General features: G+C 42.6%; 1 protein-coding gene across 1 annotated transcript in view; it reads right to left on the bottom strand.

The window, feature by feature from the left end:
- The window catches only part of INPP4B (inositol polyphosphate-4-phosphatase type II B), a 2612828-nt gene that overhangs the window by 1644001 nt on the left and 944350 nt on the right, over positions 1-24477 (bottom strand). The window contains exon 5 of the mRNA XM_086962227.1: positions 17619-17669. Coding sequence (XP_086818353.1) covers positions 17619-17669 — 51 coding nt within the window. The remainder of the gene's footprint in view (positions 1-17618; positions 17670-24477) is intronic.

The raw sequence follows: 24477 nt of genomic DNA, 5'->3' as shown, positions 1-24477 counted from the left end.
TGATTTGTTGAAGGGTCTCCATCTTGAACAAGATCTTCTGCACATATCTGTTGAGGGGCTTGAGGTTGATCATGATCCTGAAACTCTCAGGTATCTGCAGAACCAGGAACACAATTGAATACATGCCTTGACACCTCTCTGACTTCGGAACTAGAACAATAGCTTTCTTCAGGAGAAGCAACAGGATTGCTTTCAACAAAGACATTCGTCTGAGAGGATCCTTTGAAAGAGGCATCTGAATCATCCCTGGTGTTGAGGGCAAGATGCAAATTCAATTTGGTAACCTCTGTCCAGAATACTCAGCACCCACTTGTCTGAAGTCATGCAACACCAGTTCTTCAGAAAATGGTGAAGCCTCCCACCAACCTCTGGTACCATGCCAACTGGATCCACTGGGGCATCATATTCAGGAACACTGATTATGATTCCCCAAATCCTGAATTGCCTTCATCTGGAACTTGCCCTGATAACCTTTCTCCTGGAATTTCTGACCTTTGGATGCACTTCACTGCTTATGGCAGGAAGATTGACAAAAAGGACTTCACTGAGGAAAAAAGGACAGTCTATTCTGCTGCTGTTTTCTAAAGGAAAAAAGAATGTCTCTGTTCTTGAAAACCTTATGCAGCTTATCCCCCAGGTCATTTTCCAGTAAACGTCAACTTCAATGCCATACACTTCTGACAATGTCTGAAAGAAATTCAGTCTGCTTGTCCATTGACGCCAACAAAACTGGACAATGCTTATCTTCCTGCATTGTGGTGAATAAAGTTTTGATGTCGGATAGCAGCGATTTTGCCACATTAGTTCCATATATACCAGAGTGAACGGACAGATGAGAGCCAGCATAGGCCTTCTTCAAAGAAGTATCAATGTTCTTGTCTGCCCCATCTTTAAGGATATCTGTCATGGAGGAGCGCCCCACCAAACTGGCCACAATAGAGTGCACATGGACCGTCTCTGGGACTGTAGCCTCCACATCTTTTAATGGATAGAGTTTTCACATGAAACAGGGCACAGAAATGTGTTCTGGATCCTTCCACTCACTCAATAGAACATTGATCACGAAATAATGAATGGGCAAGTCATTTAGCCAACAGATTCCGAAATTGCAGAACCACAATGTCTTTCGACGTGCTGGCCTCCTCCTCATCAGGGAAGCCTATCTCACTCACATGGGCATGGAGGCCAGGTAACTTGTCCCTCAACACATAGTTCCCCTTATGTTCCATAGAGGCAATGAAAGATTTATCCGAAGACTCAGAACTGGAAATGTCTGAATACAGCTCCTGGCCCCTAAAGATGGAGCCCCTGATTTTGTCTTCTTCATGTAGACAAGGTCTCCAAAATTAAATTCCTCAGCTTTTTGTCCTCACCCCCTCTCTTCTTCTTAGTGGGAGGCTCTGGCCCAGAACTGCCCACTGACGAAGAGGAAGAAATTGGTTAACAATACCGTCTCTTGCCTGCATGTTTCCTATAATCACAGTACAAATGGCAGAGCTCTGCCCAACATCGAGATCTAACAAAAATGGCAACCTTCACCACCAAAGACACAATATAAATAGATTTCTGTCAGAACTGCTTACAACCAGTCTCACGGAAGCAGCCCATAAAACATTAAACAAGAAACGTGCATGATTGACAGCCTTGTACAAAAAATGGCATCAATCGCAGTGCTGTAAGTTTGGAATGTGGAAGACCAAAGACATAGTGATGCACATGCGCATAATCTCCCTAGCTCTCTCACTCAGTCAAGGGTCCTGCTCTCTGCCAACGTGGAGCTGGACTCAATTAACCCCCAAATACTGCTGCCAAAGATAAATATGCAAGACCTCGGGGCCCAAATAAAATATACACAGCTGCTCTGATCTCCGCTGCATGAACTTGGCTGCTGACCCAAAGTGCAGCCACTGAGCCTCCCAGCACAGGAGCTGGGCGGCCACCTGGTAGTCAAGGGGCAAGTGCGACCGAATAACGGTAATGAATTAGACCTGCAGAATAGCTGGTAGGCGGCCTGGTTGCTTTTTGCTATTTATAACTGATAAAAATACAAAGTGGCATCCAAGCACTCAAATCCTAGTGTTGGGGCCACCATACGGTAACCCGGATTTCACTACATGTGGAGTGGACACTACGCACTAAACAGTACCTGGCTGCAGAGATACACCATAATAAACTTGGCGGCCCAGAGTTCCATGCTACATGCTTCACCTGAAGTAGGAAGTAAGTAAAGAAGGCCATTAATGTGTCTCTGAACCTGTAGCTTCCACGTAGGCCATAGGTGCCCATCAAAACCCTGAAGAGGTAGCAACACTATGGCATTAAGATGAAGATGAAAGATTGCCCCCATCATCCTGTCGCATACATGACACAAAACAGGATGTGATAAGGTTGTGCTAGACTATTATAGCCCTTAGCAAGGGGGTGGGTGTGGTCAGTAAGCATTTCCTGCATTGTTTCCTGTCTTTGAATGGATACTACCACGTTTTTGTTCTGACTATAGTTTTGCTAAAAAAAATGTTTACAAAATATTTATTATGTATGATTTGATTTTCTTTAAAAATTTATTTTTTTAATTAAATATAGAAATGTGTTATTAAAGATGTATATTTTATTACTGGATTTGTTTATTTACTTTATTCAAGCAATGGAGACATTAGTATTTGTGTGTTTATTGAATAATATTTCTTTATTTTATAATATATTAAAATCTTTATAAAGTATGAACATATTCATTGTATAAAATGTATTGTTTAGTTAATATTTCAGATGTATAAAATGATTCATAATTTCATATAATTCTGTAATGTACAGAAGTGATTATTTCAACTTTATTTATAATTATAAATTACATTTGAATGAGAATAGTAAATCTAACCCTTTCATTGTTCAGCACCTTCTGTAATGTAGTTTAGATGGGAGTTCGAATAGTAAATCTAACCCCTTAAATGTTCAGCACTTCTACCAACATTGGAGTTGGAATATTAAATATAACCCCTTTAATATACAATACAGAGGCCGACGTATCTTATAATGGAGTGGGAATAGTTAAAATGAAACCTTCAAGTCCGACACCTTCCTCAGTGTAGCTTAGATTGGAGTGAGAATAGTAAATGTTCAACGTCTTACCCAATGTAGTGTAAATTAGGAGAGGAATATAAATAAAGTTTATTTAATAGGTATACATCTTATTGGGTGCTGTGAACTGCTTTACAAAAAATATATACACCTTGATTTTTAACATTAATATTTTTTTATATTGAGAAATGTTTTACACACAGAATTATATTATTTCTTATTTACAAATAGACACATATTTCTATTCTATAAGCATGTCAGCCAACGGGCCCAAGGTGCATATGAGCTCACAATTTCAAAAATCGAATTAAATCATATATGTGATTTGGTGGATGTTCCCTAGACCTCTATTTATGCTGTACCTATTTCCCCTGAATGCAGTTGATCAGGTGGTGTGTTAACACAATACGAATTATATTTTCAATCACATTTTTTAAATTATGAGCTCATATACGCTATGGGTCACTTGGCTGACACACTTATAGAGGGGCACGACGAACGACATTAACCTGTAAATAATTGTTTTGAGCCCACCTGTGCTGCAATAGCAGTCAACAGATGTATGCTCAGAGAAATTTTATATGTGTCATTTATCACTTTTCTCATTTACTTTTTCAGTAATGTATTTATATGGCACCAATTACAATTATGCATATGGCTCACAAGCATATCATGTATCATGTAAACAACGAGTCCCCGTTTTGCTTTTATTTATTTGGCAGAAAATCTATTTTCAACCCCTTAACCCCTTCCATGCTGATGACGGAACGGTTCCGTCATCAGCATCGGTTGAGCTGTGCTGATGACGGAACCGTTCCGTCATGACTCCGCCCGCGCAAGGCGGAGTCAGCACAGGCGGGGAATACGCCCCGCACGCAAGGGGTTAAAAAGGGTCTGTTGTTTATGTCTATTGAGGTGGCAAAATGAGATGTCTTTCTTGAATTTGCACTATTGTTTCAAACACGTATATGGTGGATTTGCACTTGATTAACATAGGCTATGAAACAGACCAAAGACTGAAATGAGTTGCCAGGGTAAACAAACCTGACTTGACAACGCAATCCTGAAGTGCCACTACACTTGATTATATCTCAAAGGTGCTCTCATGAATGATTTGATTAGACATGTCATTTGTGCTATTAGGAATGCTATCATTTAACATGCTAAAAATGATGTAATATTCAAGCTATAAGCAGTGCATGGTGAAGACACGAGTTGCAGTTAATGTAGTTAGGCTAGCTAGTTCACAACACTGTGTACAGAGGTGCATCAGTTACAGGATGTTTCGGATGGGACATGAGTTATAACTGTAAATTACAACTATAACTTTAGAATTTGTATAGTTTGAGTGGTTTTGTATGGAAAAAAGAACTAATGTTTTCTTAACTATAACTTAGCTTTAACCTTTGTTTTTTCATTGAATTTGAATATTTTTCTATTTTCGTAAGTATGGCTTTCAAATCACACACTAGAGTGGGCTAGAGTTGAGGAGCATGCAGTAGGGTAGAGTGTTCTAGAACGGAGTGCTGTAGAGTAGACTGGCGTGTCAGCAGCAGAATACAGTCAAGTCACATGGAGTGGAGTAAAGTGTCATACAGTGGAGTGTCGTACAGTGCAGTATCATCAACTGAAGTGAGGTGAGTTGGAGTGTATTGAGTGCAGTGTTGTAGAGTGGCATAGAGTAGAGTAGAGTGTTGTAGGTTGGAGTGGCATAAAGTGGATTTGAACATCTTAGAGTGGAGTGTTGTTGAGTCGAGTATTGTGCAGCAGAGTGGAGGAGAATATCATACAGTGTAGTGTCGTAGAATTGAGTGTCATAGAGTGGCATGTTATACAGTGAGTGTCAGAGTGTGGAAGAGTGGAGAAGAATGGCATAGAGTGAAAAGGCACACAGTGGAGTACAGTCTTCCAGAGTGGAGTGGCGTAGAGTGAAGTGGCGTGTTGTAGAGTACAGTGGAGTGACAGAGTGACGTAAATTGGAGGGCAAATAGTGTGTTAGAAATGGGGATTGCAACTTGTCCAAGTAGGGACCCTTATCCTAGTTAGGGTAAGGGGATTGCCCAACTAAGACAATCCCTGTTCACCCCCTGGGTAGCTTGGCACAATCAGTCAAGCTTATCTCAGACACAATGAGTAAAGCTTTTGTACATACACACATAATAATACAGTGAAAAAAACATCACAATGAGCCCACAAAAATAACCTATACTTATCCAAGTAAAAAAAGACCAAAACTTCAAAAATCCAATAAACATAAGCAAGAATATAATGTGTAGAAGGTTAAGCAAGTGCAGTCCATAGAACTCCATGGATGCGTTTGTTTAAGCACAAAGTACCTTTGATGCATCAAAATCAGTGAGGAAAATAACACGCAGGGAAGATGAGGTGCCAGAAAGCAAAAGCGATGAGTTGATTCCCTATTCCCTAGGGAAAAGAGGGTGGTCCTTTGTTCTGCACGGCAGGGGAGGTGTTGTGTCAATTGCTTATTGTGAGCGGAGGTGAAGCACTGATTTCCGGACTTGAAGCTCTGAGTCTGTACTGTAGGGCTACGTCGATGACGAGACAGCATCGAAGTACAATGCATTGAAAATCCAGAAGTGCTGGGTTGATGTGGCTGCAGCGGAGCAGGCACTGCGTGGATTTTCCAGCTGCGAAGCAGGTGATGCCTTGATTCTTCAGCAGCTCAGTACAGTCTGCATCAAGATCAGTGTAGGTACCACAGACATTGGTGACACAGTGCTAGGAGCTGAGACTGCAGTGATATTCCAGCCGCACAGCAGGTGCTGCATCGATTTTTTAGCTGCTTGGGAGCAATGCATTGAGTCTTCAACCCCACGACGGTGCTGCCTTAAAATTAACGGGCGCTCGGAGTTGATGCATGGATTTCTTCTCACTTTACAGCAAAGCCACCTCCAAGGGCCCATAACTGAAATTGGTATCACTTGGCAGGTCAGAACTCCCAGCAGAGGAGTTCAGGGGCTAAAGGTAAAGTATTTGATGGCTCTGAGAGGTTTAAACAGGCATGTCAAGTGCACACAAGCCCATGGAGAACCTTGGAAGCAGGAAACAGAAATCAAAGTCCAGTCCATTCACTTTATGAGACAGAAACAGCAGGCCAGCAGAACAAAGCAAAAAGAAGAGTGGTAGTTCCCCTCTTACAGCTTCTCCAGCTCTTACTCTTGGCGGAATCTCCTCTTAGTCCAGAAGTGTTCTGAAGTCATGGTGTCACAGCTCTAGTACTTATACCAGTTTCTGTCTTTGAAGTAGGCACATAATGGTCCCTAAGGGATCAGGGCATGCAACAGGGGTTTAAATGAACATGGAGTGAAGAGTTATCAATCCTCTCATTATTTTCTTATTTGTTTTTGAATGTACTACTTTCTTGCTTCCTTTCCGTTTCAGTTCCAATTTGTACATTCAATGCTATTAGGAAACGTGACACCTATATGAAAGCAAGTGTGATACACTAGTGAGATGATTTCTCTTTATTTAAATAAGAAGAAGAGTAAAATCTTCGACAATTGTAGCCATTGAGAGGTACAGAACCATTTTTAGGTTTCGGGACCGTTAAGCTGCGAAGCAGCTTCCGGTCAGGAGATTTAATGACTCTTAGTAGGGCAGTTTAGACCCGCCTCTCAGCTCAGTTCGCTTCCATTGGCTGGCTTCGTAAACAGAGGCCAGCCATTGGAAGAGAAGTGAGTCACTCCAAACAAGCCCCGTCTTTTTCGGATTCGGGGCGTAAGTTTTGCTGTTCTTTAGCTCGTGACGTCGTCCGTCACTCAGGACAGCAAAACACGCCCCCGAATTCAAAAAATTCCGGAAGCTTGAGGCTGCCATTTCTGCCCGACCGCCAGACGAGGCAGACCCTCCGTTGTCCCGATGCTGCATCCTGCCTCGGTTTCCTTCCTTCCGCCTTTCCTCTCTCAGCCTCCTCCTCTCCCTGCGCTCTTTCCTCCGCCGGACCCACATCCCTTCCTCCGCTTATGCCCACCCAGACCAGTCCCGCAGCTCTGCGCCTCTCCAGGCACGAGAGATCCTTTAGCACAGCCCGTGACCCGTGTGGGTCAAGGCGCTACTTGTGCAGTGGCTCCGTGAACCGGCTCTTCAGCCGTGTGTTTTTCCTGCCCCCCCGCTGGAAGTGGAGTCCGGGGAGCAAGCACTGTTCAGTGACAGTCCGGTCACTTGCATGCAGCGGTCTAACTGGGGTTCCGAAAACACATACCCATGTGGCCACACAGTGAGGGTCATTGTATCCACCCTATCTGACGAAGCCCTTTTGACCTCAGCCTCTCTCACTTAACAAAAGTATCCTCTTAATTTCTTTACCCACCTCTGCGCCCACGCCGCCTATAGGTTGCCGGTTTCAGTACCGATAACTTGGTGGGGTTTGTTTCAAGGTAGTCTGTGGCGTGGGCTATCACTGGAAGCGGCCGTATGTAAATGAGGGCTAGTGACGTTACACGCAGATGGAAAAGGGAAGAGGCAGAATGGCTTCCCAGTGCCGGAGCCCTCGGTGCTCGGCGGAGAGTAAGGGGTTCCGGTGGGAGCTCGACTCCTGGCGGCACAGACTTATCCACTGTGTAGGTAAGAGAAAGACGCCCACAGCTGCCTTCGCATTTTCTCCTGAGGTCCGAGAGGCAGCGTTGTTTTGCACTGAAGTGAGCATGTAGGGTGCCAAAGCAAGAGGTGGCCAACGGGAGTTGGGGGCAGGGAGGAGTTGGGTTAAGCTGGTCTCCCCATGCCCACTCCATCATAACTCCCGTCTTATCTGGTGAGAATGGCAGTCTTCGAAAAACCTAACTGGGCCGCCTGAAAACATTTCCACGCTGGCTTCTTTGCACCTCTGCATCAGCCTGTCATGGGGTGTGGAGGCTGCCGTTGTTTACGTGCCCCGTACCCGGAAGAGGGGTGGTAGAATAGATGAGGTCATGGGAGACTTAAACTGAAAAAGGCCTACCTGCATCCATCTCGCGGCCTTTGACGGTTGGACAACGTGAACTTTTATATATAAATGAAAGTCCTGCCTCAAGGGAATGAAGGATAGGGGTGCGACTGTCAAGGTGATAGTAGCTCCCCCTTTCATCGCAGGGGTTGACAGGGTATTTGCTCTCCGAGCTGTAGTACTGTTCAAACTTTGTACTGTAAATAGCGCGAGCGCCGTCGCACTCTAGGAATAGGACTACCCTCAACCCTCAAACTGTTCTTGTGTATAAGCCCCCCCCCATCCCCCGCCGTGTGATACGCTCAGATTTGGGTTTTTTTTCTCTGATGAACCACACGAGGACCTCCGGTAATCTTATGTTCGAAGTGCTGCCTAATAAAGAGCTGGCTGCTTTGTTTTTTGCCTCCTTCAGCCCCCTCCTTTTGGTAATCAGCTTCACACTGTCCAGTGATAATGGCAAGGGAAACCATGAATGCAAACACACCCCTCTCCCGCCTTTGAACCCGGGCTCCGATACTTCAAACTTCGCACTGAACGCTCCCCCGCCCTCTGCTGCTTGCTGCTGTCTAAGAAGAAGCAGCAGCAGCTCATCGACGGCAGGAGGCGGAGTGCGCTTATCTGGCTTGATTCTGAGAAATAAGCAGGGTCTGTGTGCAACCCTTTAGAAGCATAGCCGCCTTCCAGTTTCCACAGCTGGTTCCAACCTGTCAGCACCACTGCGCCATCCTTCCACAGCACCATCCTTCTACAGCACCACCGCGCCATCCTTCTACAGTACCACCGCGCCATCCTTCTACAGCACCACCGCGCCATCCTTCTACAGCACCACTCCCCCATGCTCCAACAGCACCACTCCCCCATGATGTCACAGCACCACCACTCCATGCTTCCATAGCACCACCACTCTATCCTTCCACAGCACCATCTCTCCATACTTCTACAGCACCACTGTGCCATCCTTCTACAGCACCACTCCCCCATGATTCCATAGCACCACCACTCCATGCTTCCATAGCACCACCACTCTATCCTTCCACAGCACCATCCTTCCACAGCACCACCGCGCCATCCTTCCACAGCACCACCGCACCATCCTTCTACAGCACCACCGCGCCATCCTTCCACAGCACCACTGCGCCATCCTTCCACAGCACCACTGCACCATCCTTCCACAGCACCACTGCGCCATCCTTCCACAGTACCACTGCGCCATCCTTCCACAGCACCACCGCGCCATCCTTCCACAGCACCACCACTCCATGCTTCCATAGCACCACCACTCTATCCTTCCACAGCACCATCCTTCTACAGTGCCACCGCGCCATCCTTCTACGGTACCACCGCGCCATCCTTTTACAGCACCACCGCGCCATCCTTCTACAGCACCACTCCCCCATGCTTCCACAGCACCACTCCCCCATGATGTCACAGCACCACCACTCCATGCTTCCATAGCACCACCACTCTATCCTTCCACAGCACCATCCTTCCACAGCACCACCTCTCCATCCTTCTACAGCACGACATCTCCATCCTTCTACAGCACCACTGTGCCATCCTTCTACAGCACCACTCCCCCATGCTTCCACAGCACCACTCCCCCATGATTCCACAGCACCACCACTCCATGCTTCCATAGCACCACCACTCTATCCTTCCACAGCACCACCACTCCATCCTTCCATAGCACCACCTCTCCATCCTTCCACAGCACCACTGCGCCATCCTTCCACAGCACCACTGCGCCATCCTTCCACAGCACCACTGCTCCATCCTTCCACAGCACCACTGCGCCATCCTTCCACAGCACCACTGCGCCATCCTTCCATAGCACCACCGCGCCATCCTTCCACAGCACCACCGCGCCATACTTCCACAGCACCACCGCGCCATACTTCCACAGCACCACCGTGCCATACTTCCACAGCACCACCGCACCATCCTACCACAGTCTGTCTGTGTGCGTGGCTCTGTCTGTGTGTGTGGCTCTGTCTGTGTCTGTGCGTGGCTCTGTTTATGTGTGGCTCTGTCTGTGTGTGTGTGTGCGCGGCTCTGTCTGTGTGTGTGCGCGCGGCTCTGTCTGTGTGCGCGGCTCTGTCTGTGTGTGTGTGTGTGTACGCGGCTCTGTCCATGTGTGTGTGCGCAGCTCTGTCTGTGTGTGTGTGTGCGCGGCTCTGTCTGTGTGTGTGTGCGTGCGCGGCTCTGTCTGTGGGTGCGGCTCTGTCTGTGGGTGCGGCTCTGTCTGTGTGCGCGGCTCTGTCTGTGTGCGCGGCTCTGTCTGTGTGCGCGGCTCTGTCTGTGTGCGCGGCTCTGTCTGTGTGCGCGGCTCTGTCTGTGTGCACGGCTCTGTCTGTGTGCGCGGCTCTGTCTGTTTGTGTGTGGCTCTGTGTATGGGTGCAAATGCAATAGGTCTCGCATTTGCGAGCGATTAAGCTATTGGCATTGTAAATGACAATGTCATTTATTTATATGTTTTAAAAACAAAAACATAAATAAAAATAATGTCATGAGCAATGCCTATAGCTCTAACTTTAAAAAATGCCGAGACCATTGCATTGTAAATGCTTGTTAAAACAGGGGATGCATCTATGGTATGAGGGTTCCCATGTTTGTTTTTTACTTTCTAAAAGTGGCATTTTCAAACATACAATTTCAAAAACAACTTCACTAGAATATTTCTTTTTTAAATTGTGAGTTCAGGGAGTCCAAACTCAAAATTCCCAATTGGAAGTTACACTTGTAAGAGGTCACAAGGCAGCTCCAATTATAACCCATGTGAGAGATAGTCCTTGCAAAAGTGGAAAACGAAATCAGCAGTATTTCGCTATAAGGACATGTAAAACATAATGGTCCACATTCATGATTTGTGATTTGTATATGCGCTAACCCTTCCACGCCGGCCTGTTGGGTTGTAGGTGTAGTGGACGGTGTCCTTTTTTTTTTTGCTCTCTTTTTCTTTGTCAATAAAAATATTTAATACTAAATACACTGGGGTGCCTTACATGTATTCAAAGGCAAAGTTTGGGCCTAGCAAGTGGGTGCACTTGCCAGATTGATATGACTGTGTAAAAGTACCCACATAGAACACTGCAGTAGCAGGTCTGAGACACTGTTATAGGGCTATTCATGTGAGTGGCCTAATCAGGGCTGCAGGCCCACTAGTAGCATTTGAATTACAGGCCATGGGCAAACACAGTGTTATTTACTAAGTTCTTACCAGTAAATCAAATATACCAATCATGGAAACCTAATCAGTCACAATTTACACAGCGAGCACTTGCAATTTAGCACTGATCAGCAGTGGCAGCGATAAAGTGCCCAGAATTCTAAAACTAGCTAAAAACAAAATACAGCGCACAATCAAGAGGTCAGAAGCAAAATGACAGGAGAGAAACATGCCAAAGATGCCAGGTCTAACACAGTGGAGCAGAGTCTTCTAGATTGGAGTGGCTAGAGTCTTTGGTGTGTCATAGAGTACAGTGGAGTGCGATAGAGTGGAGTGGAATGGTGTAGAGTGCAGTATCTTACAGCGGAGTTTCATCCAGAGGAATGTCATCAAGTGGAGAGTCATTGACTAAAGTGTCCCACAGTGGCATAGAATAGAGAAGGGTGTTATGGAGTGGAGTGAAAAAGTAGTGTAGGATGAGGCAGAGTGCCGTAGAGTGGAGTGTCATAGAGAGGAGTGACTATGAGTAGAGAGAAGAAAAGTGTCTGAGAATGGAGTAACGTGTCATATAGTGAAGTGGCATGTCAAACAAAGGAGTGGGGTGGGATGCCAGATTGCCATACTGTGAAGTGGAGTGGAGTAGACTTTTATTGCAGTGAGTGGGGCAGAGTGCTGTATAGTCGAGCAGCATAGAGTGGAGTGTCGTACAATGGTGTAGAGTGGGGATAAGTATCGTACAGTGGAGTAAAGTGGAATGGAGTCGAGTGGAATGGAGTAGAGTGGAGTGGCATAGCATGGAGTAGAGTGGAGTAAAGTGCTTTTGATTGCAAATGGCGTACTGTAGAGTAGAGTGACGTTTCGTAAAGTAGAGTGGAGTGGCATAGCATAGAGTTGAATAAAGTGTTATAACTAGTACAGTACAGTGTATTTTTACATATTTAGTTTCTTTTTTAAATGTCTGTAAGTACTGCTGTACTTTATGGTTAGTCCAGCAGTACTCCTTAAAAAACATATATGAGGGCAATAAAACAACTTTTCTGTACCTTTACACACTTACTCAAAGTGACTCATTCCTCCATATGCAGTTCTAAAACAGTAGTGCACTATATTTCCCCTTAAATCCCAGAAAGCATACTAAGTATGGTTTAAATAAAGTGGCTGCCTCTTAATTTTATAAAGACTTTCATTACCCAATTATATATTGTTTTGTACTCGCCATGTACCGTGGTATACCGCAAAATTACTCCAATATACTGCAGCATAATATATCAGTTAGTTTGTTTGCCTTATAAATGTAAAACTTACACATAACTTTAAACATACTACAACAAAGGATCATTTACATATCATAATCAGTATTCCTGCCAAATTTCATTAAAATCCATTTAGTCATTTTGGCGCTACATCCAATCAAAAATTCTATGAAAAAAGCTTTGGTGGAAAAAACGTGTTTTGAGACCCCCTTTTTTCTTTGCTCCCACCACTTATCAGGAAAATTTGCATCATTAGTCAATGTAGAAAAAGGAATAGGTCTGCAAAGTTTTGTGATTTGTATATTAGTAATTGTTTCTTACACATTTTGTATTATTTGGTTTATTATTTTCTTTAAAAGTGGTTGTAATGATCTCTCTTTAATCATAATATTAATTTTCCATTATTATATACATATTTTTAAATCAATGATTTTGTGTTTATATGTTAAATAGCTTATTTTGACCAGCTTAAACTGTTTTTAGTAGTTTAAGGAATTTTAAAATAGGTATGCAATTTAAATATACTTATCCTTTTATAGGTTAGTGACAATATTGTAGTAGTTAATGTTATTATTTTTGATATTTTTGGTCATGTTATCTAAATTTAACATTATGGTGATTTTTGTAGATCACTATTTATGTTGTCAATATTAGAGTATTTTAGATATTTAGAAAGATGATATCTTTGTAGTCAATATTTGTGTTTTTGCTTTTTAACCACTGGATGACGAACTTTTGCTGACAGATTTTTCCTTGTAGCAATACTTATGTAGTTTGATGTTGTTATAGTCTACATTATGTGACAGAACTGTTCACCGGCTGAATTTTGTAACCATAGGTTAATGCAAAACAGTTAGGAAAATGTCATTTATTCAAATATAAATGTATTTAAAGGCACTATTGTGAGGTGAAAACACAATTTTAAGTAGATCGCTGCTTAATTCCTCATGGCAAAGGCAAAAGTAATTCGCAATTCCTTAGAGAAATGTATGCTAGGTTCAAGAAGAACCAAACAACATTAAAGTTAATGACACAGCACAATACAGTAATTTTCCCAAACCAAAATAGAAAGAAAACATAAATATTTTGTAAGTAAAACAACATAAAAATGGTTAAAATCAGTAATATTTTTAAAGTCTATTAAAAAAAGAGTTTAAACAATGCCCATGGGAACACATTGTAAACATGTCCATCAGCCTATGTGCACTGACAAAAATTAGCCTCTAGATGCTGCTCTTGTGCCAGAAATGAAAAGAAGTCAATGTTACCAGCAAACTGTTTTCCTACAAAAAGGATGGGAGTTCAAGAGTAGGAATCTTCCATGAAAGCACACATCAATGCTTTCTATCTTATTGGTGCTATTTTGGAGATCTCCAGTCATAGGCGTCTCAGCCCAATAACCAAGAGACCCAATATCTATTGATGTTGGTAAAATCACACTTTGTCTCTGATACAGTCCTCAGATTCTCAGAGAAGTCTCACTCCAGTCGAGTCTTCACCACACACAACTGGTCATCTGGATCTTTTTGATAGCACAGCCCTTCGAGCCCCTCAGTACCAGTAAGAGTCAGGACACCTTCAGTTTTCTATCTTCAATCTTTGCATTTTTCGCCCAACGTGGGAAGGCCATTCCCAAACTTGGGTCCCAAGCTCAACATGCCACTGGAGTCTAGCTAGCCTGACTAATGAGGGCTAATACTCTGAAACTGGTCACAGGATGCTTGTTTCCAGTCAAGAGAGGACCTGGCCTGTCAGTTCGAGCTGGACTGATCCCATGGGGAGCAGGATCAAGGCTGATAAATATAGCTGGGTCTAACTGAAATGGCATGGTGTGCTACAAAACGATGGAATTAGGCCCAGATGTCTGTTTTGGAGGTGAATGTTTGACATTTCTTCAGCATTCTGTCCAACAATTGTTCTTTCAGCACTTCTCTCGTCAATGGTCAGGAAGAATTGTCTCATTTCTTTCAGATGTTCTTTCAGGTGCAGGAATTTTCTGATTAGGTGGTAAGGTGCCACTCCTATTCTGTGCATTAGCATGCAATTTTGTATTCTCCATACCCAACTTCTGGCAACTTTACATTGAACAAAACCCTTCTTTAGAAACACTTCCTTTTCCAAATGTATTTAAATCTGAGTTTCCCTCATTCAAGATAGTTCCAGCCTTCTGCAATCTACAAGAGCCTGGTATTACCGTATCAGGCACATCCCTAATGAAATAAAGTAGGCTCCCCTCTCCCTGTGCTACAACAAATTATCTTCCTGAAGGGAGCACAGATTAAAGTCCGAGGCAGCTAAGGGAATAAATTGTTCCAGTTGACTGGACCCCCCATTTGGATGTACATTTCAAAGGAAGAGCTATTATGGCAGTCCTTTGTGTAACCATCTGTTCTTGCCTTCTCCAGCTGACTCATTTCTGCTGCGTGTTCATTGTTGTTGATAGAACTTCAACCTTCCTACTCCTAGGGGCAAACTTGGATAGTCCCCAAACACACACAGACACACAAGCACACAAAACACAAATGTAGGTGATCTCTGGCTCTGCAACACCTCACAGCACAAGTGTACGAATGGGTAGCCTGAGGTGTGTACTTTATTTGTGTGCTTTCCATAGTAATGACTGCCAGGTGGGTTTTATGTTCTTCAGGTGATGTTTGTTTTGCTAGTCTTTTAAAATCATAGTCCTAAACAGCAGTACACTGTGAATAACAACCTTTGTACAATGAACATCAGTGCTGCACCTCTGCTATGTAGTTTTACATATTGTAACACGAGACCGCCACCCACAATATGTAGGACAACATTGGTGCGATGTGCACCTAAAAGATGCATAGTCTATGAGTTATATGTGTCCCCATACCCTCAAGGAAAGGAGTGGAGCAACATAACGCCACTACTAGGCAGAAATCTCCTCTCAGAGTTAGTGAATAACTTCTAGAAGAAGAATTACACATAACCATTCGCACATAGCCCCAAGAACAGTGATCTTCACATGTATATTTCCCTTTGTGAATTGAGCCTAGAAGTAATAGGAGTACCTTGAAATTCAGGAGTTAGCCAAGAGTACAACACTAAGTCAAGCATATTCGAGGCTAAATCTTTTTGAATCAGGTCAAACAAGTGCACATCCAATCTGACATTCTACTCCAGCCACACCCCATACAAAGTACATATCTAATAAGTGCTTATTCATGAAATTTCTTAACACATTCATACTTTCATGCCAAATACTTTCAAAGCTTGTAATGAAATACTTATCTCTGCGAGCAGCAGTGATAAAGAAGGAAGAAGGCTGCGAGTTCTGGCCTCTTGTTGAGTTTTAGAATTTTGCTAAGGTTCTATCCCCCAGATGCATCAAGCATCCATTTTGCGATTCCTTATTAGCGAAAAATAAGGATTCGCAAATAAGGAATAGCCAAATGCCATGCATGAAGAACTCGCTTAAAAAATAGCGATTTCTTAAAATTCCTTAATTGCGACACGCAAATTGCGAGTCGCAATTAAGGAATACCTCCCCATTCATTCCTATGGGCCTAGAGGCCCATAGGAATGAATGGGAAGACAATCTCAATTTGCGATTTCAATTAAAGAATCGCATATTGAGATTGCAATTTCAAGGGTGCCAGGGTGTCAAAAGGACACCCTGTTGCACCCCTGAAATCTGCATATGGGTACATTTTGCACACAGACATGCCCTAGGGGCATGTCTGTGTGTAAAATCGAACTTTGAAAAAATGCATTTTAGTGCATTTTTCAAAGTTTTTGCAAATTACCATGAAGTTCAACTTCATGGTAATTTGCACCCCCTATTAGCGAAATCGCAATTTTTTTTACTTTAATGCATTACATTTAAGGAATCTCAATTTGAGATTCCTTTAATGCGATAGCAATTTAAGTAATCGCAATTTTGCGATTTCTTAAATTGCGATTTTTGCATTTGGGATAATGCATTCCAAATGCAAAAATACCGGTCGCAAAGCGGCAGATTCTGAGAATCTGCCCCTTTGCAAGCGGATTTTAGCTTGATGCATCTGGGCCTATATCCTTTAAAGGGCTGCTTTGAGTAGAGGAGATTGCAATAATCTTAGCCTCCTGTCTTGCCATAAAATCACAGCAAAATTGTGAATCAGACCATGCGAGTTTTGCATTTCCTGCAAGATTATTCCTGATCCTATAGGTGTTTGCAGCACATGCACAAACCCTGCACATTAGCACCAGTAATGTAGACGGTGCAAATCGTACACAAGAAGTGGTAGTTGCTGCTGTTTGTTTTCAGAGGTCCATTGCTAGAGTGCATGAGCCCCCTCCTCGAGTTACTGAGTTAGTGCCTGTACAGTAGACACATACACATTTCTTCAAAAACTACTCTCTTCTATGATAGGTGCAGAATGTGATCCTGAAATAACCCCTTTTAGCAAGTAGTGCACATCATACTTCAAAACCGTGATTCTCCTCCCTGGGCAAGTTGATAGTTGTAATGTTAAGAGCTGACAGTGCATTTTATTAATTCCTTATAAGAGATTTTCAATGACAGAAAATGTCTCAAATTAGATAGTCACATCGGAACATCGTCCTCGAGCAAACAAATTAGTCCGGCATTTCAAGTCTAATATTTACTAATAATGCTAAAGTTAGCCTATTTTGTGCACGTAAGAATATATGCTAATTTAAATGGCGTGTCCGGTGAATGACATCACAATACATCTGAAAACGGCAGCAGATATAATCAAACAACGCAACATTCTGGAATGCCTGTTGTCATAGATTGTTAGAGATGCGGGTCAGGATAACGAGAGTTGATCTTTCTCAAGACTCGTTTGCCCCTTTCTCTGAGTCTCCATCCAGTTTCCCTGGAGGACGAAAAACGACTATTCTAGCTGAAACATCTATCATAAATGCCCATATTAGTGGCAAGCATGCAAATGCATTATAACATACAATAGTACAGCCTTTTCAGTATGTTAACTGAGTCATTGTCCCTGATTAAATGTGTACCATATCTCACTCTCTTTTCCATTTGTTAAAACGAAGGTGTTGCATTCATTCATCACAGTAATTTCAGCTAAACGGTGCAGGACACACATGATTCCCAAATAAAAAGAAATCACCAAGTTCTCACACGTAATGATTTACATACATTATACAAGAAAACTACTTTAACAAGGTAAATACAACTGCTCACCCTGAAATCTGTTCTTGATTCTTTTTGTTCTTGCAGCACACTGTCACGGGTCTGAAAGAGGAAACAGTTATGTTTAACTTAAACAACAAAGGTAGAAAACCCTGTTTCATAAATAATGTATCTGCTCTGGTACATCAAAGTTTTCAACCACCAGTTTAGAATGACAAAAGAGCACACCAGTGATCAGTGATCACGCTCTCGATGGGATTAAAGTACAACTGCAGATAATGCAGTTCTTAAAATCAAGAGTGAAGGTCCATTATGCTCTACGGCTTTTTTGCTCTAAGAAAGACTGGAGTTTAGAGGTCAGAGCATGTGATCTGTTGGCGATGAAGAAATTAAACTATTTTACTTGCAAAACTATCAAAGGTTACATTCACTTAAAGAATCAAATACATGAATAACACAGACCAATGTATCGTACACTTGTGTGAGCTATTGCTAAATGACTGTTACAGTTTATAAAGCCAAACTTTAGTGTCAACAACGTTTATGGAGGATTGTATACAAACTATAATTAAAGTGACATTTCCTGGCCTTTATAGAATGTCAACATACACATAAATGGAGGTATTTGCTCCGAGAAAGGCGGAAACATTATATAACAATCTGTCTCAAATTTTAACAAGCATTGGAAATGCAATAGGTCTCCCATTTATTTTAGTTAGAGTTATTAGCACTGTCAATGGCAATGTACTTTACCTACCAAGGAAGGAGGGAGGGAGCAGTAGTAAGACACTGAGGTTTGGGGCTTATGCCTGGAACACAAGCAAGAAAAGTGGAGAAGAAGAGAGGAGTAGGGTAGAATGATAGGGGTAGAGGGTCAGAAAGAAGTGGGCGAATCGCTACAGGACATACAGGAGAGTCAGTATCCTAACAGATTAAAGTTTTCTACGGGCTGTAGGGCTGGGATAAAGTTGTCTTGCCTGCTCTTGAAAAGCCATGTGTGTGCAACAAATTTTAATATACAACCATTCTGATCTACCCAATAACCCGCCACGTTGACGGTCATGCAAACCTTCTGCTTTGTGCAAACAGAAGCCCTGCACAAATTTGTGGTATAAAACAGCTGTGACACATACTACTCAATGTTTGCACATAATAAATCACACTTATTTGCAATAATGTTGTGCATATTGTCAGTCCGCTAATACCTAAAGCAGTCTGTAAATGGCTATTACATTAAAATATGCTGATCCCTTACCTGAATCTGCCTTACTGCAACTACTGAAACATTGCCATGAAGGCTACTCTTCTGTCTCTACTTTTCCTGCTACTTATAAGAGAGCTTTTTGTAGCTAATAGAAGCTTGTGAGTTGCTCTTGCAGAACCCTGTTATACAGAAACTGTTGTTGTAATTTGGTTCCTTTTAGTGTTTCCTTTTCTTTTTCCTTATTTTTAGTTCACTGTGAGTCAATTGATATTGATGTGGTGATATACGATTCCAATCTGAATTTTGCATGTGACGCCAAAGGCTTTCTACCCCTATTTGTTTTACATGTGCTGTTTTATTGAAAGTACTCAAAATAACTTGAAAAATAAAACATTAGAACCAGCCTTAAACGTAATACAGACCGCTTTTGGGAATGTCCTTTCCCTTACTCAAACTGATTAAGTCAACCTATGATCATTCTGCTCTGACTGGGCTCAGGGCTACCCAATAAACACATCAACCAAATAGTACCTAAATAAGCATTTTTTTCCCCAGCAACATAATATTGGACCTTGACATATCGTCATATAATTATAAAAAATGTGGCAATCAAAGTTTTTGAAGTTCCATTATGCAAAATTAAAAAAAAATGGCTGTCACTGAAAAGTTTAGCTTGTACGAGACCTAGTAGCTCAAATTGGGATTTTTAACATCTCAATTAATAAGGTGACTTTGTAAATGGGAACTATTCCATGAACTCCCAAAACAGACTATTCTGAGATCTGAACTGAACTCACAAAATATTTACTCTGTGTAAACATAACAATACCTATATTGGCTCTTGAAAGACGCATAACTAGGTAAAAACAATTTTTAAAAATTAAAATGTTTACTCCCTGGAGCTCTGTCATAAAGAGCTGTGCACGACAATAAGACAGATGGGGATCATGCCTACCTCTGGCACCACAATAATCCTTCTCGTGGTTTGTAGACAGCTTCAGTTGCTTTAGTTTTCCTTTACAGCGCCAACAGAGCAAGCTGGGGCTTCAGCAACGACTAGTACTCAATGTCTGGGAAGCTGCAAGTTTAGGTAGCAGCTGAACCCCATTAAAACGTAAGATTTAGTGGCACACGCTTGCCAGTTCAGGGAAGGTTTGCAAAGGAGAAGCATATAACAAACCCCAATTCATTTGAAAAAGAAAACAAGGGCATGGGGGGTGTGGATGGAGCTTTGTAGGTACACCAATCACGGGGCAGGCGCTGTGCATCTGAAGCGTTGCTAAAACAAAGTGTAAAAAACATCTATGGCATTGAGGGAGGAGTGGGTGAAGCTTCGCAGGCACTGCGCGTTTGAAGCATAGTTAATGGGCATCGGCGAGCCATATTCAGTCAGAAAAAAAGGTGTGAAACATCTATGGCATGGAAGGGAGGAGTGGATGGAGCTTTGTAGGTACACTAATCGCGTAACAGGCAATATGCGCATAAAGTGAGGCAGAAACAAAGTGTGAAAAACATCTATGGCACTGAAGGGAGGAGTGCGTGGAGCTTCGTAAGTACATTGATCGCTGGGCAGGCGCTGTGTGTGAAGCGAAGTTCATGGGCATTGGAGCACAGAAAGCCGGTTTAGGCAGAAAACAAACAAAAACAGCAGCGTGGGCGTCCCAGCGCGTTCGCGCAGCAATACTCTATGGGAGTTAACTAGTAAGGAAAGGTGGGACATGCAGCAACCATCTGCCATTAGCACACTTTTGACACACACAAAAGCCAATCCAAAGCAAAGGCGGAGTCAGACACCACAAAGTACCTCCAACAGATCGCCTGAAAATGCAAGCGCTGTCTAGGTTCGAACTAAAAAAGATGTCCATTCAGGAAAGAAAATACACATCAGTTCACTCATGCCTTCTATTGGTATTAGATATGTTTGCATCTTCGTCATAAATAGGTCAAGTTTGCCTTCAATTCTATACATAAAAGTTACAGCGTGAGCCGGTGGCCCTGAAAAAGGCACAGGGCCTAGGGGAAACTGACTCTATCTCTATCCCTTCCCTGTCTTCTTAAGGGCCTGACGTTTGTTCACAAATGACTGGCTGTCCGACTGAAATATCATAGAAAATATGACCTTGCAGTTGAACAACCTTTTACTCGGGCATAAGATTACCACACAAAAGTACGGGAAGTGTTTGTTTAAAGGTGTTGCTAGTGTGTAACCCCCCCACAAACATCTGAGTTTGGTGGAATTCACAAACTCATATCTGACCCCTTGCCACACTGGGAATGGTGAAATATTTTCTCTTGCCAGGAGAAGGAGTAATTCTCATTCCAGGGTTGGAAGGGGAATTAAACACCCTCCAAGGTTGTGAGAGTATACAGGAAGGATCTTCTCGCTGAAGAAAAATATTTTCCTCAATGTGAAATACAAATAATAAATCTTGCTATTTCAGAAAGGAGTTCGCTTCGACAATGTGTAATTATGCAGTGCATGCTACTTCACATTGGATAAATGACATCATTGTTGACCAGAAAGGAATTCAGTAAGCTTTTTCAGGACTGCACCTTGGAAGCTCCTGCTCGTGCGTCTTTCCAAAAATAGCATAGCAAAGTTCTGGGAATCCCTTAATTGCATAAAACAAAGCCCATGCTGAATCGAACATTTCCAGCTATATATCTTGGTCAATTTGGTCTAGGGTTCTGTAGTGGCTCTCCAACAGAGGTATAAAACGTTGAGACTGAATAATGTTTAACAAGAGATCGCTTCCATTCCCATTAAAGGGCCAGTGCCAACACAGTAGGCGCCAGGGCCAGCATTAGCTCTGGTGGCAATCTCACCCTCCACCCCCCCCCCCCCACCCCCCCCACACACACACAAATAGACGCCTTCTACATGAATTCCCGTATTATCAAGACCCACCAGGGCCACCCATCTCTCCATAGGCCCTTGCTCACATCCATTTAATTTGTTTTATAGCGCTGCTGATATCACCAGTACAGGGTGCCAGAGCACTTTACTTCACACACACACACACATTATAGAGAGCCATTGATTCATACATGTGTACATCACTCTATAGGAAATGTTACATAAGATACTCAGCATTACAAGGTGTAGGAGTCACATGTCACTGATACTGGTAGGTAACATATTTTAAGACTGTTTGGTCTGGAGAAGCACAAACTCAGAATTTAAAATGTACTGCTGTGGTTAGCTCTACTAATAAGAATGTATTTCTACCCAAATGAACCCCTTTTTAGCAAAATTAGGATAATGAAAGTGTAGGCAAAACCATCACTTTCTAACATATACCATGCAGTTTGCATGCAACTCGTAGATGCTGTATTAGGGTTCTAATGTATGAACTGCAAGTAATGAAAGGATCTGTAATAAAAGAAGTAACCTAATGAATAGTCCACATACAATTCAGCGTGGTGATTTGAGTGGTAAATGTTCTTTGCGGTAGGCATATTAACCCCCTGTGCTACTTTAGCATGGGTGGAAACTGTCACTAGATGCAACTCTGATCTCTCTCCAGCAGGAACATTAATCACCAGAGTTAGGTCGACATTTTTATTGTTGCCTGAAAAATTCTGAACACACAAGGAACTCTGCAGTGCGTGCTTTTTAAATCCCTGTTATGTCTAAACACAGCGGCCCCCGAGGTCAGCACCAGGTGCGGCTGCACCGGTCATACTGCCCAAAAGCCGACCCTGTGTCAGGACACAGATGAACAATTTACTGATCTTACAATGTGTCATAGGAGTTAACATTATGCATTTAGGTCATATTAAAATGTTCTTTCCACATATTAACACGTAACATTTTGAAACGGAAAGTAGCATCAACCATTGTGCTAAAACTCATCAATCTACACATTTTTACAAAGGTTTACAAAAGTAAGTTTGGTGTACAAAGAAATGTAATTTCAATCTGCAGTATGAAAATATGGTCCAACAGAACTTGGCCGTGGTCCACTGATCTATCTGTTTTTTCTGTACGTCTGTCAGTCTACCTCCATCTATTTACACCAGCGAGCCATTCGAACCACAGTGGCAAAGGAAAGACCCCTAGACGGACAGGGAGCAAGCGAGGAGGGGGGCTAGTGGACAGACAGGTCCTCCCATTGGGCGACAAAAGTGATACTTTAAATAATTAAAGAAAAAATAATTGTGTTCATAAACCAGTTCAACTATTTTGTATAAAGAGGAAGGGATCCCATGTGAAGCTATTTCACCGAAGGAGAAAAAAAGAAAACATTCTGTCTTGGCCACAGACTGCTGCCGACTTTTCATTGAACCGAGAGCATGATTACATTTTCAGCAATCTATATTGGAGAGCAATCTCTTGATTCCCCACGCTTTTGAAGAAATTGGCTGTTACTGCTGTGTTTTATTACACCATGAGGAAGTTAAAAAAAAAAACGCTGGCCCCTTCCAGATTCTTTTCATGAGTGGGCAAAAACAATGAATTAATCACCTTACATCCCATAAGGCGAGAAGGTTAGCACTTAGTTTATCGCTACAACAGAAAGGTTTATGCTGCAGTTGCCTTGGACACGCTTGACTTGTAGCTCAGTACAAGGCTTTATTGTAGAAGATTGGAAACCACAAGTGCCTCAATGTAAAAAGCTGAGCAAAAAGTCATGATCTGAGCAAGTTAAGACCGTTTTTTAATAGGATTTGTAAGGACTTCTTATACCCTTTTCCCCAGAAATTTTTAAAAAGATGGCTGGTTTCTTTATAATATCATCTTGAAGATCTACATGAGGTTGCAAAAACACAGATCAAAATATGGGGAAAGAGCAAACTGTGCTCCTTAGTCCCAAAGTATTGCATGATCCCATGTCCATCTTTGGCTAAAAAGAATAATGCATTTGAAAAATCATGGGGCATATTACAAAGGACCTTTTAGCCGCTTTAGCTGGACTTTTTCCCGCTAAAGCGGCGAAAATTTCATCGCCCAATTACCAAGCTGTCGCTAAAACCAGTTAGCGACAGCTTGTAGGCGATAGCGAGCATTTTGGGGCCCGCTTTGCATGTCAGCGATAATTATCGCTAATGACATGCAAAGTGGGCGTGCCAAAATGTTAGCAACTGAAAACAGTCGCTAACATCGCTATCACCTATTACCTACAAAGGCGAAGCGATGGAAATATTCGCGCTAAGCGCGAATATCCAAAAGCTGACGCCTGCTAATACCAGTTCTTAGCCATGTTATCCAATGGGAGGTGGATAACATGGCTAAGAGCTGTTTCACGCAAATGCGTGAATATCGCTGTATTGTCAGCGATATTCACGCATTTCGCCTGATTTTTATCGCTTTTGAGATAAACCTTGCTAATAGCAAGTTATCTCAGCGATAAAAATCGGTGAAGTGCAGCGATAATAATTTTGCTGCTAACCCTACTTAGCGATAAATATCGCTGTTTGTAGGTAATATGCCGCCATATTTTTAAAGGGAATTACTCATTTGGCTGCGTTAGAATGCCTTTGCATTGCTTTTTTATCTCTCTCTGTCGAATCCTATTGAATGTGTCATGACCTTGGCCAGTAGTGTTTCCAATACCCACAGTCAAGCTCACAGTGCTCACTCTTAATGCATCAAATCCTGTATGCCATGAGAACATTTAATTTCCAATAAAAGCCAGAGCTGACAGTGAAATGATCATTAGTTTGCAGAGAGTGCTTTACAACCCTCGGTGGTTAGTGGCTTCA

Source organism: Lissotriton vulgaris, chromosome 3_1 (assembly GCF_964263255.1).
Source record: "Lissotriton vulgaris chromosome 3_1, aLisVul1.2, whole genome shotgun sequence".
NCBI lineage: Eukaryota > Metazoa > Chordata > Amphibia > Caudata > Salamandridae > Lissotriton > Lissotriton vulgaris.
This window is presented reverse-complemented; position numbering and strand designations above follow the sequence as displayed.